This window comes from Vitis riparia, chromosome 6 (assembly GCF_004353265.1).
Source record: "Vitis riparia cultivar Riparia Gloire de Montpellier isolate 1030 chromosome 6, EGFV_Vit.rip_1.0, whole genome shotgun sequence".
NCBI lineage: Eukaryota > Viridiplantae > Streptophyta > Magnoliopsida > Vitales > Vitaceae > Vitis > Vitis riparia.
Window position 1 is genome coordinate 15,898,678 of NC_048436.1, and position 14,891 is coordinate 15,913,568.

Consider the following 14,891-nt stretch of genomic DNA (forward strand, 5'->3'; position numbering starts at 1 on the left):
CCTACTTTCAAAAACTGCTTTTAATATAAAAATCTATTTTTAAAAAGTTATTAATTTTTATTTTTTTAAAAAAGTTTAAAAGTCACTTATAAATTATAATCATTCATGTTGACGTACACATAAATGATTCTTCAAACAAAACTTTTTTAGATAAGACACTCAAATTAAAAATATTTCAAATACAAATATTATTTAAAACATTCTTAAGATATGTTTGATTCTTAAAATGTATCAAGGAAAAAAAAATATTAAAGAAAATATGTTTTTATGGTTGATTTCATTAAGTGAAATAGAAAGAAAATTAAATATAATTAATGGTTTATTTGACCTTTATTTTAAAAAGTGTTTTTAACATAAAAAGTTTTTTTTTTTTAAATTAGATATTTGAAAAGTTTTATGAAAATTTTTAAAAAATTTAAAAATTTATTTATAGTGTTCAAAAATCACTTATAGATAATGATTTTTAAAGGAACACTTGATAAATAATTCTTTTAAAAATTTTTTGAGAAAAAACACTTTTACTAAAAAAAACATTCTAAATTACTTATAAAGTATATAAAAATAATTTATTAGCTATGAATGTAATTTTTTTTTTTATTTCCTTTCATTTTTCTTTTATATTTTCTTTCTTTCTTTCTTTCTTTCATATTTTCCTTCAAAATTTTCAAAAACTAAAAATAACCTTAAAATGACAGTGGTGGTAAATCACGGCTCCCAAGTCAACTAGAAATTTATTAAAAATACATAAATATAATGAAAATTCCAATTAAAAGGAATGCTACCAACTTTTATGAAAACTTGGTTTATATTCCTATAAATAGAATTCCTCACAAGGGAAAAGAGGTTTTTGTTACTTTCCTGAACCAATCATTGTTATTTTGTTTATTACATATTTCACATTTTAAATTTTAAATTCAGAGTCATAACCGGCCCAATAAGTGGAGAAGGATCGGTTGTAGGGTGCTCAATAAATGATATCCAATCTTAAATATTTATATTTATGAGCTTCAATTCTCCTATTCTCCTACAAATCAAATGGTAAGAAAATTTATTCCTTAAATTTGAATTGAAATGGGTTACATTGAATCAAATAAATCCAAAAATAAATGTGCTCCATTGGGTGATTTTATTGACCCATCACATATGAACAAGCAAAAACAATTCCACCTGTATTCATAAAATTTGTGAAAAAAAAAAAAATCTGCCAGCCAATTCTCAGAAAAGGTTTTAACTTATCTTTCAGCTAGCAGCTTGCCCCGAGCTAAAGTGATCACAGCTTTTACAGATGCATTTTGTTCCTCCTTGTGGAAAATTCTACATTTTGGCTTTGACAAAGAAAACTCCAGCAAACAGACCTGGAAGAGAATGGACATGGATCAAAATCAGTTTAAAATGGATATAGATTCAGGAAGCATTCAAGTTATAGGATCGATTACCGAATAGTATACTGAAGAAATTTGGTAGACTGAGGGGAACGTTGAACAACACTATACCAGCAAGGGAGATTGGGATCTTGTTTAAGGAGCCCACCAGACTGCAAAACAGATGCAAAGAATCAAATTGAAGTTGTAAAAACAAATGGCATAGTATTGAAGTCATATGATATTTCATTATTGGATTGTATATTATGAATTAAAAGAACTACAATAGAAGCAAACAAATCAGCCTTGCCGATTAAAATTTCAGTAGCAAATTGTAATTTTTTCTTCAAGCAGAATATATACTTTGAGTTGCACAGTAGCTTCATCGAGCAAGTCAGTAGAAACACTGATTTAAAGATAGATAGTATCAGACAAAAGTTTAGGCCTTAATTGGAAACTATTATTGAAAACAATTTTTTATTGTTTAAAATAGAAAATAAATTTTTAACTCAGGAAACAGGTTGGACAAACTCCTAACAAAAAATAGTTTTTGAGAATTTTGTTGTGAAAATAGTTTCTAAGTCTTTTTTCCTTTTTTTGTAGAGTGTTTGCATTGTATATAAATGTATAGTACTTTTATGGAGAATCAAACCGGCCCTTATTTTTCCTAATTTGCAGAAGTCATTCTTGAGTTGATGAATTAACATTACCTATAGGTGGTTGGGCCAGTCTGATTTAAAAACCACATAGAGGTGAAGCTAATGGAAAGTCCAATCAATCCACTGGTTGTTGCAAGAACCCAAAACATTGGTATCCTAACTACATCCCTGCAGGTTGGCACCAAAAACACATGCATTAAGGTGACTGCACAAATTTGTGATAAAAATGGAAGAATTAAAAGCATTTACTTACACATTAAGAACATATTCCCATTCACCAAATAGGAAAATCAACAAGATCGAAAAAGGTAAAGACAACAAATTATTCAGCAACACCATTGAAACTTCATTAAGAGATCCAGATCTTGTCAACTGTTTGGCTTTGTCCATGACCAGCCGTAGTGTAAGCTGTCACAAAGAATACATTTTGCATGATAATGGATATTGAAAATATGTACAGAAATTCACACAGAGAGCACTGTTGCCAAAGCTCAAACTCAAAATTGCACATCTCCAAAATGAGGTAGAAACAAATAGGCCATGTAGAGAAAATACATACTGAATAGCTTGCTGTTAGAACACAATTCAAAATTTGCCATACATAGCCCTTCAGATTGAAAGAGAGATCTGTGATACCACCGCTTATAGCAGAGATGATCTGGAATGCATTGAGACATATATCACCCAGAACTTAAAAATTATATTGTAACTTTGCAAAGGTAAAATAAAATATTAGAAAGATGGAAAATTCAAGCAACCATGAATAAAAAAGCATGTTTTGGCAATTTTTTATATACCCTGGCAGAGTGGCAGGTTTTATTTCTTCAATTTTGGTTTTTAGTGAACAACTCTGACAAATATCAGCATATGTAAGGTAAGAAAATGCTAAATTCTGCAAGCTTCAAAATGATGTGCAAATTTAATCAAATTCAGAACTTCCAATGTACCAATCTCAGGAAACACAAAAAGCAAAATATGCAACCATGTATCCAATATAACTTCCTTTTCTTAAAATGAAAATTATCCAGGGAAAGAGGATTGTATTTAAATGTGCCCTATTTCAACGATACAGCCAAACAAATTCTAAGCATAGTAAAGGGTAACGGCCTATTATCTGGCCTATTCATTCCATCCTTTGCTCACACTTAATCATCATCATCATGAGAAACCATATTTAAAATTGTGAACCAAATAACTACAAGTTAACAAGTTTACATAAAGCAAGATTGGAGTATCACGCACCATTAAGAACATGGCAGTCCACACTTTCTGGTTCTGACGCTTATGGAAAATGTAATATTCTCCAATTGCTGTTAAAATATTTGTCACATTCTTCAGAATTGTCACCATTGCAATATTTACGTATTTCAAACTGAAAAAATTCATCAGAAAATATTAAGTTCCCTCAATGACTAGTGGAATCTTATCGTATTTGGTTTCATATGAAAACAATCTTGTTGGTGATCTCTTTTCCATTATTTTCTCATCATAGCATTCACTTCTTTTCCACTTTAAAACTAATAGTAAATTCAGTTCATAACATACCTATACATGCCTGATACAAGCATGCCGATGAAGATTATGTTAACAGGGATCCAGACTCTAATCAGCTTCCAATTGAGCCTTTCTACTGAAGCTACCCCACAGAGGGCCAATACAACAACAACTACAGAACTAATAAAGTTCTGCAAAAATTGTGGAGAAAGAAATTAATTTACATCATGGTTGGATGACTTTCTTTAAAACAAGCATTAACAGAAGGGAAAATATCATCAGGAAGAGTGTTAAATACAAAATCTTCAACATATACAACAAACATGCCACATACTTCCACACCACAGATGCCCTTGAGGCCTGGCTCAAGTGGTAAAAGATTAGAGTAGGTGAGTGGGTTTGTGGAAGGTTCCAGGGTTAATTCACAATGAGGACAAAAAAAGGAAAAAAGGAAAAAATGCTTCCGCACTACAGATTGGTTACTGATAAAATCAGAATAGATAGACGATAGGAAAAACTTTCCTGAAGCAATAATCCTCATATTTAAGTGAAATGTACCTGATAAAACATCAAAGATATTCCTGCATTGAAACCATAACTTGATAGCACAATTTTGTTTAGCAGTATCATGCTGCAAGAAGAAATGCAGTAAGCTGTTCCAGATAGAAGAGGCTCAGATTTTCTTCCCAATCCATGTTCACGCTTTTCACCCCCATCAATCAGAATATTTACACTGTCAGCAGAAGGTGCTCGAGTCCCCCTAAAATACCTGCTTGAGGGAAGTAAAATTTTTTACATGTTGATTAAGGATCAGCAAAATGCATCCAATTTTACAGTGAATTTTAAATCATTCAAATATATTTTTCACAGAATTCCAACTGTCTCTAACTTTCCAATCACTTTATTCTAGGTAGAGTTTTTATGTACTGTCTAAATACCGATATATCAGTTAGATCTGTGCATACAGTAGAAAACAACTAGTAATTGCCAGTTAGAATCTTTATAACAGATACTAGAGGCCACTTGGAAATAAAGAAAGAACAATCCTAATGTTAGGAATAAACCAGAAAAATAATCAAAGATCTTTTTTTTTAAAAAAGAAAAGAAATTAACACGGGTGGAAACTGCATGTTCACTGTTTATATACCACAAATCATTCCTGATCTCTGAAATTCGAAGAACCCAAACAATAAAACTTGGCAATTGCATTCTGAAAATATAAATAATAATAGAATGATAAATCATGTTCATGTGAAAATGCCAGGTGAAAAGTTGCCAAACATACAACAAGAAGAAAAAGAAGATTAAATTTGCATATGGGAAAATAGTTAGACGATACAAGGATTATGATTAAGAAAAGCACTTGCTAGATGAGAAGATGAACATGTTATACCTTGTTGCTCTACGTTCTGCATTCATTGCAATATTGCTAATTGACCTGTTTCCTTGTTTCCGCAGGCCATCAAGGACCTTGTATACTGCATTAACCCTTTCACGAAGTGTCACTTTCCCATTTAAGGAACTTGCATCTGATTCTTTGTAATCATTGTAAATATCCACATCCGGATTGAAATCAGATGTCATGGCATGGACCTGCATTTGAGAGTTAAAAAAGACAAGCTTAAAACAAGGAGCAATCAGATATTCAGCTGACAGCTAAGCACAAATTCAAGAGAGAAACAAGAAAAAGAATGATCAATCCCTAAATTAAATCTTTTTATTATGATGTACACATAAGATGAAGGGTGTTACGCTTCTTCAACGAGCAACACAATACATGTCAAATTTATCATAAAGAGTTTCCCTAGAATCATTCATAAATAAGTGTTTGGAAATTTCTGAAATGAATTTGTTCCATTTTAAGATAAATACATTTTGAAAAATGTTATAGACTTGCAAATAGTATTGAAAGGATTTTCAAAAGGGTTTGCCAATGAAAAATTGTTAAAAAAGAAAGAAAAAGAGAGACGTAACTTGATTTTAGAAGCAAATTAAGAAAATCTAAACTATTAAATATTTATTTTAAAATTTTCGTTTTATATCATATTTTTACTGTATTTAACCTTTAAACATTCAACTAGTTATGGTCCTTGTGACTTAGTCTAAGTGGAAGGTTGTGCTGCATCAACATGTGTAAGGAAGCTACCAGATGCTTACTCTATCTTGAAATACTAAAGATTTGAAAGAATCCTATAAATATCCCTTGCTACAAATATACTTAATCTAAATGGTATGATCAGGGGTTGCCAAAAGTTGCTTACAAAATCTATAGAAATATAAAATTACTAAGGGAAAAAAACTTAAGGTTTTACTCAAACACCGAGTAATCATATATACCATAACAAGGCATGCTTCTCAATTAAAACTTCTCAGACAACTGAAAATTAGTCCAATCAACAGTGGCTCTGAATCCCAAACTTTGATACGGTAGAGTCAAAGAATAAGACAGAAGGCAACATTTTTAGAGGCGAATTTTTTTGTCTCCATATCTCAATTCTCAAACAAAACAACAAAGATTGAATCAATGACAAATCTGCCTAGTATTCCATATGCTAAGCCTCTTTCCTTAATGAAAATGACCACCTCATCAGCATTCAACAAAAGAACTGAATTTAAACAAACAGGCACCACAGCTACTTATATCCAAAAAAAACACCAAATTTGAACAACTCAATGAACTCATCACAGTAACAAACTTATGCAGATTTCAACAGCCATGCAGGAAAATTGAAATTAAAAGAAAAATGGAAGGCATAACCAAGAGGGAACTGAGATTGGTTTGCTCGTACCTCTTTATATCCGAAGAATCACAAAATTTCCCAATAACTTCCCTCTCAGCACAGTTGAATCCACCACACAAGAACGATTATACCAAATCCTCAAAATCCAAATGAATTAAAAAAAAAAAAAATTAAGCGCCTTGAAATAGAAAGATTGGGCGAACCAGAGAGAATAGAAAAAACCAGGAGGACCAAATAGATCAGGTAGAAAACGTGATCGCCATCTTCAGTTTCAGCGTGAACGCAAAGAAAGGAGGAAGCAAAAGGCGCGGATCTGAAGAGCAGAGGTCGAGAAAAAGAAGAGAAAAATGTACGGAAAGAAACGTAGAGAATGGAGGAGAGGTGCAATGGGGGTGGAAGTGTGAAATGGTGAGAGTTGAGGAGTTGAATTATTGGCGTATGGAACTGGAATCGAGGTTTCGCAAAGTCAAAGGAAGGGAAGAAGCAATCCATTATAGCTGGAGAAGAAAAAGAAGAAATTGGTGGAATATCTAGGGTTTGTTGATTCTGGAATGGAGTGGAGTGCAGATGACGATGACCAGAAGCAACGTTTTGAAACTGAAATTCAGGTATTTTGCGCGCAAAATGTGGGGTGGGCCACGGCCCATTTTGATTGGGCCACATGCTCTCCGGGTTTCTTCAATTTTAATTCTAAATTCTAAAATTATTGTAAAAGAAAGAAAATAAAAAGAAGGATTGAGAGGAACAATTCAAGCAAAGTGATATAAATTGCTTCATTGCATGCAATTTTATTTTATTTTTTTAAAGTAGAAAACATGACTAATTTCTTTATAAAATACAATAACTCTTGTATAAAACAATATAAGCTTACGTGGCGTTTGTTTTTTCAGCTTAATTCTAAATAGAACTTATATTTAACTTAATACTAAATAATTCTTATAAGTATTAAGTTGTTTGTTTTTTTTTATATTTTATTTCTATTAAGTATTAAACTGTTTGTTTTTTTATATACTAAAAACCAATATCTTAATATTTTAATTTATTAAAAAAATATAATTTAAAGTATTTCTAAAAAGTTCAAAATAATAAAATTGTTATAATAAATAATTTATCATTATCATCCTTACAAAAAACAATTAATATATTTATTTTTTTATATAACTAAAATAAAATATTTAAACTTAATAATTTGAAAAATAATGGATTGATAAAACCTAAATCAAATTAAAGAAAAAACATAACAATTCAAGTACATATTTTCAAATATCCAAAGACATCACATTTTATGCTATTATCTAAACATTGCATTTCTTACAATGGTAAAAAGTTAAAAATGACAAGTTAATTAAATACTTGAAAGAGTTCATTTGCGATTTGGTCTCAGAACTGTTACATGAATTCTTGATCAGATGCTGCAAAAAACTACTTGTAGTTGAGTTTTGATTTTGATTTGCATTGTCACTTTCCAATTCCACTTTATTGTCATATTTAGAAAATAATCATTCGTAACTGAGATTTGTCGAAGAAAATTGTGAATTGAGAAGCATGTCATGACAATTTTTGTTTGAGTAGTAAACGAATAAGGTGTTATTCTCTTCAATATTGGGAAACACGCCTTAACAACACTAAAAGCACGTTCAATGACATTTCTTAATCTTGTATAGTATTGGTTGAATATCTCTTTTTTTTCCTACAACTTTGTCACTACTACGAAAATCACTCAACCAATAGAGTACATTACGATATGGTGCCATAAAACCTTGAGTGTGTGTGTATGCTGCATCTACTAAATAATATTTTTCTAAAAACAAAAAAAGGATTGAGTTGATTATTATAATGAATAAATACAAATTATATTAAATAAAATGAAAATAAAATATTTACCTGGTGGGGGCATTGGAAAATTATGTTGCGGGTTACAGATAGTTTCTGTCAAGACTCTTGAATCATGAATTATTCCTTCCCATCCAACAACAACAAACCTAAATATCATGTCAAAATTACAAGTTGCCATAACATTCTGAAAATATTCTCCTCTCCCACGACCTCGATAAGGTACTTGTTGATTAGTAGGAATGCATGCATGGATAACAGTTTCATCAATTGCACCAACGACATCCTACATGGTAATAATTATTTAAAATATAAATAATTATTTTTATATGAGAATAATACAAATATGATATGAATAATTAGAAGTAAAAAATAATATACCTTAAAATTTTGTCTTAACCGACGATCAAAGATACCATTTGAACTATCATTGAATGATGGAGGAGTAATCATCTTTTTTGAGAAATTCACCATGACCACTAAAACCTCATGGAAGTATTTGTGAATTGTTTGACTTGAGTGTTGGAATCTATTCTTAATCAATCGATTACGAAGATTATGACTAATAGTCATAAGAAACATGATCATTTTCTCTTCAACATTCAAATGTTTACTGTCAACAAGCCATATTTTTTCTTGAAACATGTAACATAGAGAAATAAATCCATGTCTTTCCATCCGCATTAGTTCATAACATGTGCTGGATGAACCATCTAAAAGCTCTTGAATGAAAAGTGAACCTGTAAATGATGATGTAGAGACTTGTTCCTTATTAATGGATGAGTCACTTAATAATTGGAGCAACAATTCAACCAATCTTTTTTAAAAAAAAAAAAAAAAAAACACTTGTCACTTCTAACTTTGTATCTTCATCTTTACTCGATTATGACGAACTCGAACTATTTGAGTGATGTGAAGGATTTTCCACAAGAATATCTATTATAAAAAAACAATAGTTATGAAATAAAAACATAACAATATAATCAAATAGTTATAACAATGTATGAGTAACAAATATCTATAAAATGTTGAGAGAAAGTCTTATAATTGGAAAAGTTTAAATGTATCAAATATCCAAAACAAACAAACCAAATGTACCAAATTACAATCATCATATAAGCCATATACCATATGCATTCCACAAATCTAAAACAAATATTTAAAAAGTTATTTTCACAAGCTTTGAATCTATCTCATTCGCTCTTTGTCACTTTCCATCTCCACCCACACCTCTCTATACTCTTTCTTCTTGTAAAACGCATTAATTGCTACATAGTATAATGGATCCTCATAAGTCAAGAGTCTTTTCAAAATCTTCATGCATTCTTTGACTGAGGGTCCTTCAAAATTCTCTAACACATTCATTATTCTATTAATTTCTTCTTGAGTTTGCTTTTTATTTCATTTCTTCTGTTTTTTCTTAGAACCTTCTACTTCATCATTAGTATTTCTTGGCAAATTCTCATCTTCTTCTAAACTAATTGAAGTTTCGCTAGGCATAGATGTAGAATGTGTTAATGATTTCTCAGCCCTAGAAGTTATCACTTCTTCATAGCTCCAATTTTTAGACCCAGTAGCTAATACTCCTCCAAACAATGCCTCTAATTCTTCCACATTTGCTAATGGTTTAAAATGGAATTGTTTAGCTTCTGGATATTTCTATTTTGCAAGATAAACAACAAATTAGTCATGCATACATATATAAGACAATTATTTTTAAAATTCACTCAAATCCATAAGAAAACTACTTATAGATATTCTTCCCATTTTTTAGCTGGCCAATCAAAAGTTTTGGTTACAGAGTTGTAACCATGTCTTGTCATAGTCATCATTTTACTCCAACTCTTCAACAATTCAAGGCCAAATACTAGACTTTAAACCTCCACCTGATCTAAAGTCTTTGTTTGCCTCTTGAAGACAAAGATCAATAAAGTGCTTTCTTTGGATGGGGTTAGTCCAATTTGCCCTACTAATCTCAACATTTTGACTCATTACCGTACAAAAAACAACCAACATTAATGATTAATTTTCAATTTTTTTTAAATGTCTAGTGGCATTTTGCATATATATCTAGTGTGTGGATTTGAAAATTAAATTCAAATAGTAGCATTAAATCAGAGATAATAAATATATAGTTTGGATGATGGAAGAATAAACAACAAATATCAATCCATTCACATGTAACCATTCTATGTAAAGAATGAATTCAGCTAGCACAAGAAGCATTAAAACCCAAATTATGCCAACAACACCTAAAGACAGTTTATAAAAACTGTCCAAATATGAGAGTGTTTAAGATGATTTTTTCTAAAGCACCCAAATATGAACATGCACAGAGAGGAAGGTAGGAAATGTGGGAAGCATAATTTTTTTTTTCATTTTTAAAATTATTGCATAAAAACCCTCACAAGCATTCAGAAAAGTTAATGAGAGTGTTTGACCAAAAAGATTTTTTAAATATTTGATCAAACATGTATGCAATAGTAGTCCTATGTCTAATTAAACAGGTTCTTAAACATAAAAACAAGTTATGAAGGAAAGAAAAGGAATTCTGGATATCCAGCTACTTAATATCAATGACAAAATAGCCCTAACACTATTCAAACATCATTCAAAGCTCCTTAAATATGCTTTGAAAGTTGGAAGCAACTTTAATATTGGACTTTCCATCCATCTAGAGCACATGTTCGTTTATAAGATGCTTAAAGAAAAAATAATAAGATACTTCAAGAAAATGCAAACATATTCAACTTCTAAAATTTTTTCCCCGTAAGTGTAACAAACAAACGTGTGCAAATAGAAATATGGGGTCACGTGTAGTTTTCTAAGGGTCTCTCTTCTCATGAACCTTATAAAATCATGTATTTAAAATAAAGCTCCAGTATCAACTATGTCCATATGGCGTTCTATACATTCCCAATATGCTACCATTGGTTCATTTTGCCTATCAAAAGAAGAAAAGGAAAAAAAAAAAAAAGACAAATAAGATTGGCATCTAACCAACATTCTAGCTTAGAACCTTGTGCATTATGCATATGTTATTAGATTTCTATTCATAGTGTAATTTATATTGTTAAACTGAATCACTTCAACAACCATTAACCATCATCTCTTCAATTTACGTTCATTTGAATTGCTTTAAATTGTTCACCCCATTCATTGTATATCTCATACACTAGAAATAATGATAATTACTAAAATGATATTCAAAGACAACCGTGGCCCAATCTAATACTTATAAAAAACCCATGCACCTTGAGAAAAATAAGAATTAAAGATCTCAAAGAGGCCCTAGTCACTATAATAAAAACTACAACAAAAATATAACCTCTTTTTAATGGTGTTAATATTATTTTCCAAATAAAAAAGAACAAAAAAGAGTTCTATTCTTTTGCAGGCACAATAGGGAGTGAACTTCCTATATCTATCCACTTTACAGAAAGTTTATACGAGGCTTTGATAAATGTTTGTAAAGAAAGACCAGTGTTGGATTCCATTGAATTAAGAATCCAATAATCACTTTAGAATTCTTTTGTATGGCATCAATTTGTCACTGTAGGCAGGTTTTAAGGTTATTGCATCAAGATATCCTCTAAGACCTCAGCCTTCCAACTAGTCCTCAAAGTAAAAGAGAGCATTCCCTACAATCCCTACTATTGAGTTTATCTGAAATAACACAATTTTCCTCCATGAGGCAGCAAATATCATATATTCAAATAAGATATTGAAGTGTAGAATATTCAAAACCATGTCTAATGGAGAGAATGTAGGAGAAAAATCAAACTAACAATGTAGTACTTGAAAAAGTAAAGAACTCTTAAGAAAAAAAACAACAACATATGATTGGGAATTTGATGATAATCTTATGGATGCTTCAAAAACTAAGGGATTGTTGGAGAAAATGTTGGAATTGAGCTTCAATGCCATGTTAAACTACCAATACTTAAAATTCATACAAAATGGACCAACAATGTATATCAAGCTAACATCCTAGCTACCTCATGTGTGGGTCAAACACACATATGGAGAGACAAATAACTTATCACAAAAAAAAAGGTAAGGAATTAATAGATGGAGTCTCTCAAACTTGAGACCTCTAGAACTAGAGCTTTGACGGTGAAGATAATTACCAAATAGAAATTAACATGGTACTTTTAACAAAAGTGAAACATGTTCTATCATTTGTTTTCACTATCGCTCTAAGAAAGCACTTATGGGAAGGTGGTATGTTCTCTACAATAGTGGAATTATTCCAAAACAAAAAAAATACAATCATTCTTTCCTGGAATATCAAGACAAGGAATGCATGTCTACAAACTTGCAATGAAAATGTCTCATGAAATGTTTCAGCAACTTGAACAGACTAGATACTGAATAATTTTGTATTACAAATTCCTATATTAGCAAATAAAATGGAATTAATAACAAGAACATATTTGCATACAATGCATTTCTATTGCTTTTTCCTACTGAAAATAGATATAAAAAACCTCTATCCATGATAACATAAAATAAGGAGGGATAACAAATCTTCAGAAAAAGTAGCAAGGTGAAAACGTATTCCAGAAAGGGTTTGTCCACAAAAAGAAATGTGTGCATACATCTACAAAACTCAGTACAAGGAGAGAGAATGGAAGAAAAGGAAACAATAAATTACACCAATGCCCAAATTTCATATTTATACAATCCTTTCTTGTCCTCGAGGCAAATGTAAGGTCTTCATCAAGTTGTAGTTCGGGGAGGGAATCAAGTTCCACAGGCTTGGAAGGAATAATTTTATTCCCAGAAACCAGGCTTTCATCAAGTTGTGGTTTTGGGAGTAAATCAAACTCCTCATGCTTGGGAGGAATAATTTTATTTTTGATTATCACTTTACACAGGCGCACACACACATTTGATTATCACAACAGAAAAGATTGTTTCCAGCAACCAAGTATAAGTGAATGACAGAGCTTCACTCTGCTCATTAGACAAGTGAATGACACAATATAGGGGCAACAAAAAACAACCCAAGTAGGCCAAAAACAACCCACAAAATCACACAAATGGTTCCTCAAAGCCAGAACCGAATCACACAAATGCATCCACAAAACCCATGAGCATCTCTACAAAATTCGTTGAACCTGTAAACCCATCAAACCCACTCCCACAAAATCAAAATTCCCCACAAAACCCCAAAATAAACCATTGGCATGAGAATTGTACTAGAGAAGATATTAATAAACCATTTCCAAACAGAAAACAACCATTCTAACCCCATTGCTGAGAAAGAGTAAGAACGAAAGTTGAAATCTGAATAGAGAGAGAAAATAGGAAAGAAATTACCTTGAGAAAGCTTGGTGATGGTCGTGGAACCAATGAGCTACACAGTAATGAGGTGAGAGTTGGGGATCGTTGGTTGCAATTGAGACTAGAGAGCTACAAGGGATGGGCTAGGGTTGGGCATCGGGTGTCGGTTTGCAATAATGATTTGGGGGAGGTTTAAAAAATTTGCTTTTTCTATTTAGTCAAAAATTTTAAAAATTCAGTAATAAGTCATCAAAAACTAGAAAAAAAAACAACTTAAATTCTAAAAGCAAATTACTTTCAGCAAAAAACCAAAAAAACAAATACTACTTTATGTCTAAAATAGTTACTTTTAGAATTTTTAAAATTTGAAGTAGTAATTTTTTTAAAATTTCTCAAAATTTTGAATAGTCTTTAAAAGTTATTATTTTTTAAGGTAAGTCTTAAAGAGTATTTTTATATTATATAAAAGTTATAATCATAGAAAACAAGAAAGTGTATCTAAATAAAATCCAAGTTATGAATTTTTAATAACCTTAAATAGGGTTACAATCACAATTACTATAATTAGGATTTTAACTTAGGCAGGTCCAACCTACCCAGCCTGTGCCCAACCCATTCTTAAGGCATGGGTAAGGTTTAAATGGGTTAAGATCGAATTTGGGTTAGAAAATACTTATGTTAAAATATTAGGATTGGTATAGGTTGAAGGTTGAGGTAGCCTGTTAAAAAAATTGAAATCGCACATTATTTGCTTATTTATTTATTTTTAATTGTATTATATATTATTTTATTAAAATATAAAAAGGATAAAAAAGAACTTTTAACATTTTTTATTTTAATTATATTAGACTAATGAATTTATCATTTTTTTTTATTGCTAAAGTATCTTAGTTAATTGAAGTTTGAGTTTATGGGTAGTTATTTACATTCAATAAGTAACTAATAATTTATTTTATCATAATAAATGTTTTTTTTTTTTAATAAACGAGAAGGTTAGATGAATATCCAAAAAATTCAACAAGTGAACCGGTAACACTCTCCCTTAGATGTCAATCATTTTAGCATGTCTCGTCAAAACTATATTAGGAAAAATTAGTGGGAAAAACCGCAGTGAGGAAAAATAAATCCTAATGTTCTTTTAATGCCTTTTAGGTTATTACTATTGCCTTGTTAAAAGCCTTGTTAGTGAAATCTAATGGGACAAACCACAGATGAAGGGAAAAAGAATATAGTGCAATAATATATTTATTAGTTTGGTGTCCCTCGTGTTGACACAATTGTATTTTCTTGAGTATTTAATTTGGAGTTCCTTAAATCTTCGCATTCCAATATTGTGTATGAGCTTTTTGGATGTTGCAGTAATCAAGGTATTTATATCTATTGGATTATCGTTGGATCTTATTTGTTAAACATTGGTCTCACCACTTTTCTAAAACTCATATGTATCGAAGAATTTGGTGAAATGTGTTTGATTCTATCATCATTAGTATATTCTTCTTTGATTTGTATAATAC

General features: G+C 30.7%; 1 protein-coding gene across 1 annotated transcript; it reads right to left on the reverse strand.

Annotated features, from left to right (window-relative positions):
- Positions 1–1,027: 1,027 nt before the first annotated feature.
- On the reverse strand, positions 1,028–6,799 carry LOC117915945 (GDP-mannose transporter GONST2-like). Its single transcript, XM_034831710.1, has 10 exons — positions 6,304–6,799; positions 4,908–5,107; positions 4,073–4,283; positions 3,566–3,705; positions 3,263–3,392; positions 2,580–2,678; positions 2,274–2,428; positions 2,072–2,188; positions 1,437–1,534; positions 1,028–1,355 (listed from the first exon to the last, which is right to left on the reverse strand). Exons 2-10 carry the CDS (start codon positions 5,096–5,098, stop codon positions 1,315–1,317), a joined length of 1,182 nt encoding a protein of 393 aa, XP_034687601.1. The 5' UTR covers positions 5,099–5,107; positions 6,304–6,799; the 3' UTR covers positions 1,028–1,314.
- Positions 6,800–14,891: the final 8,092 nt, after the last annotated feature.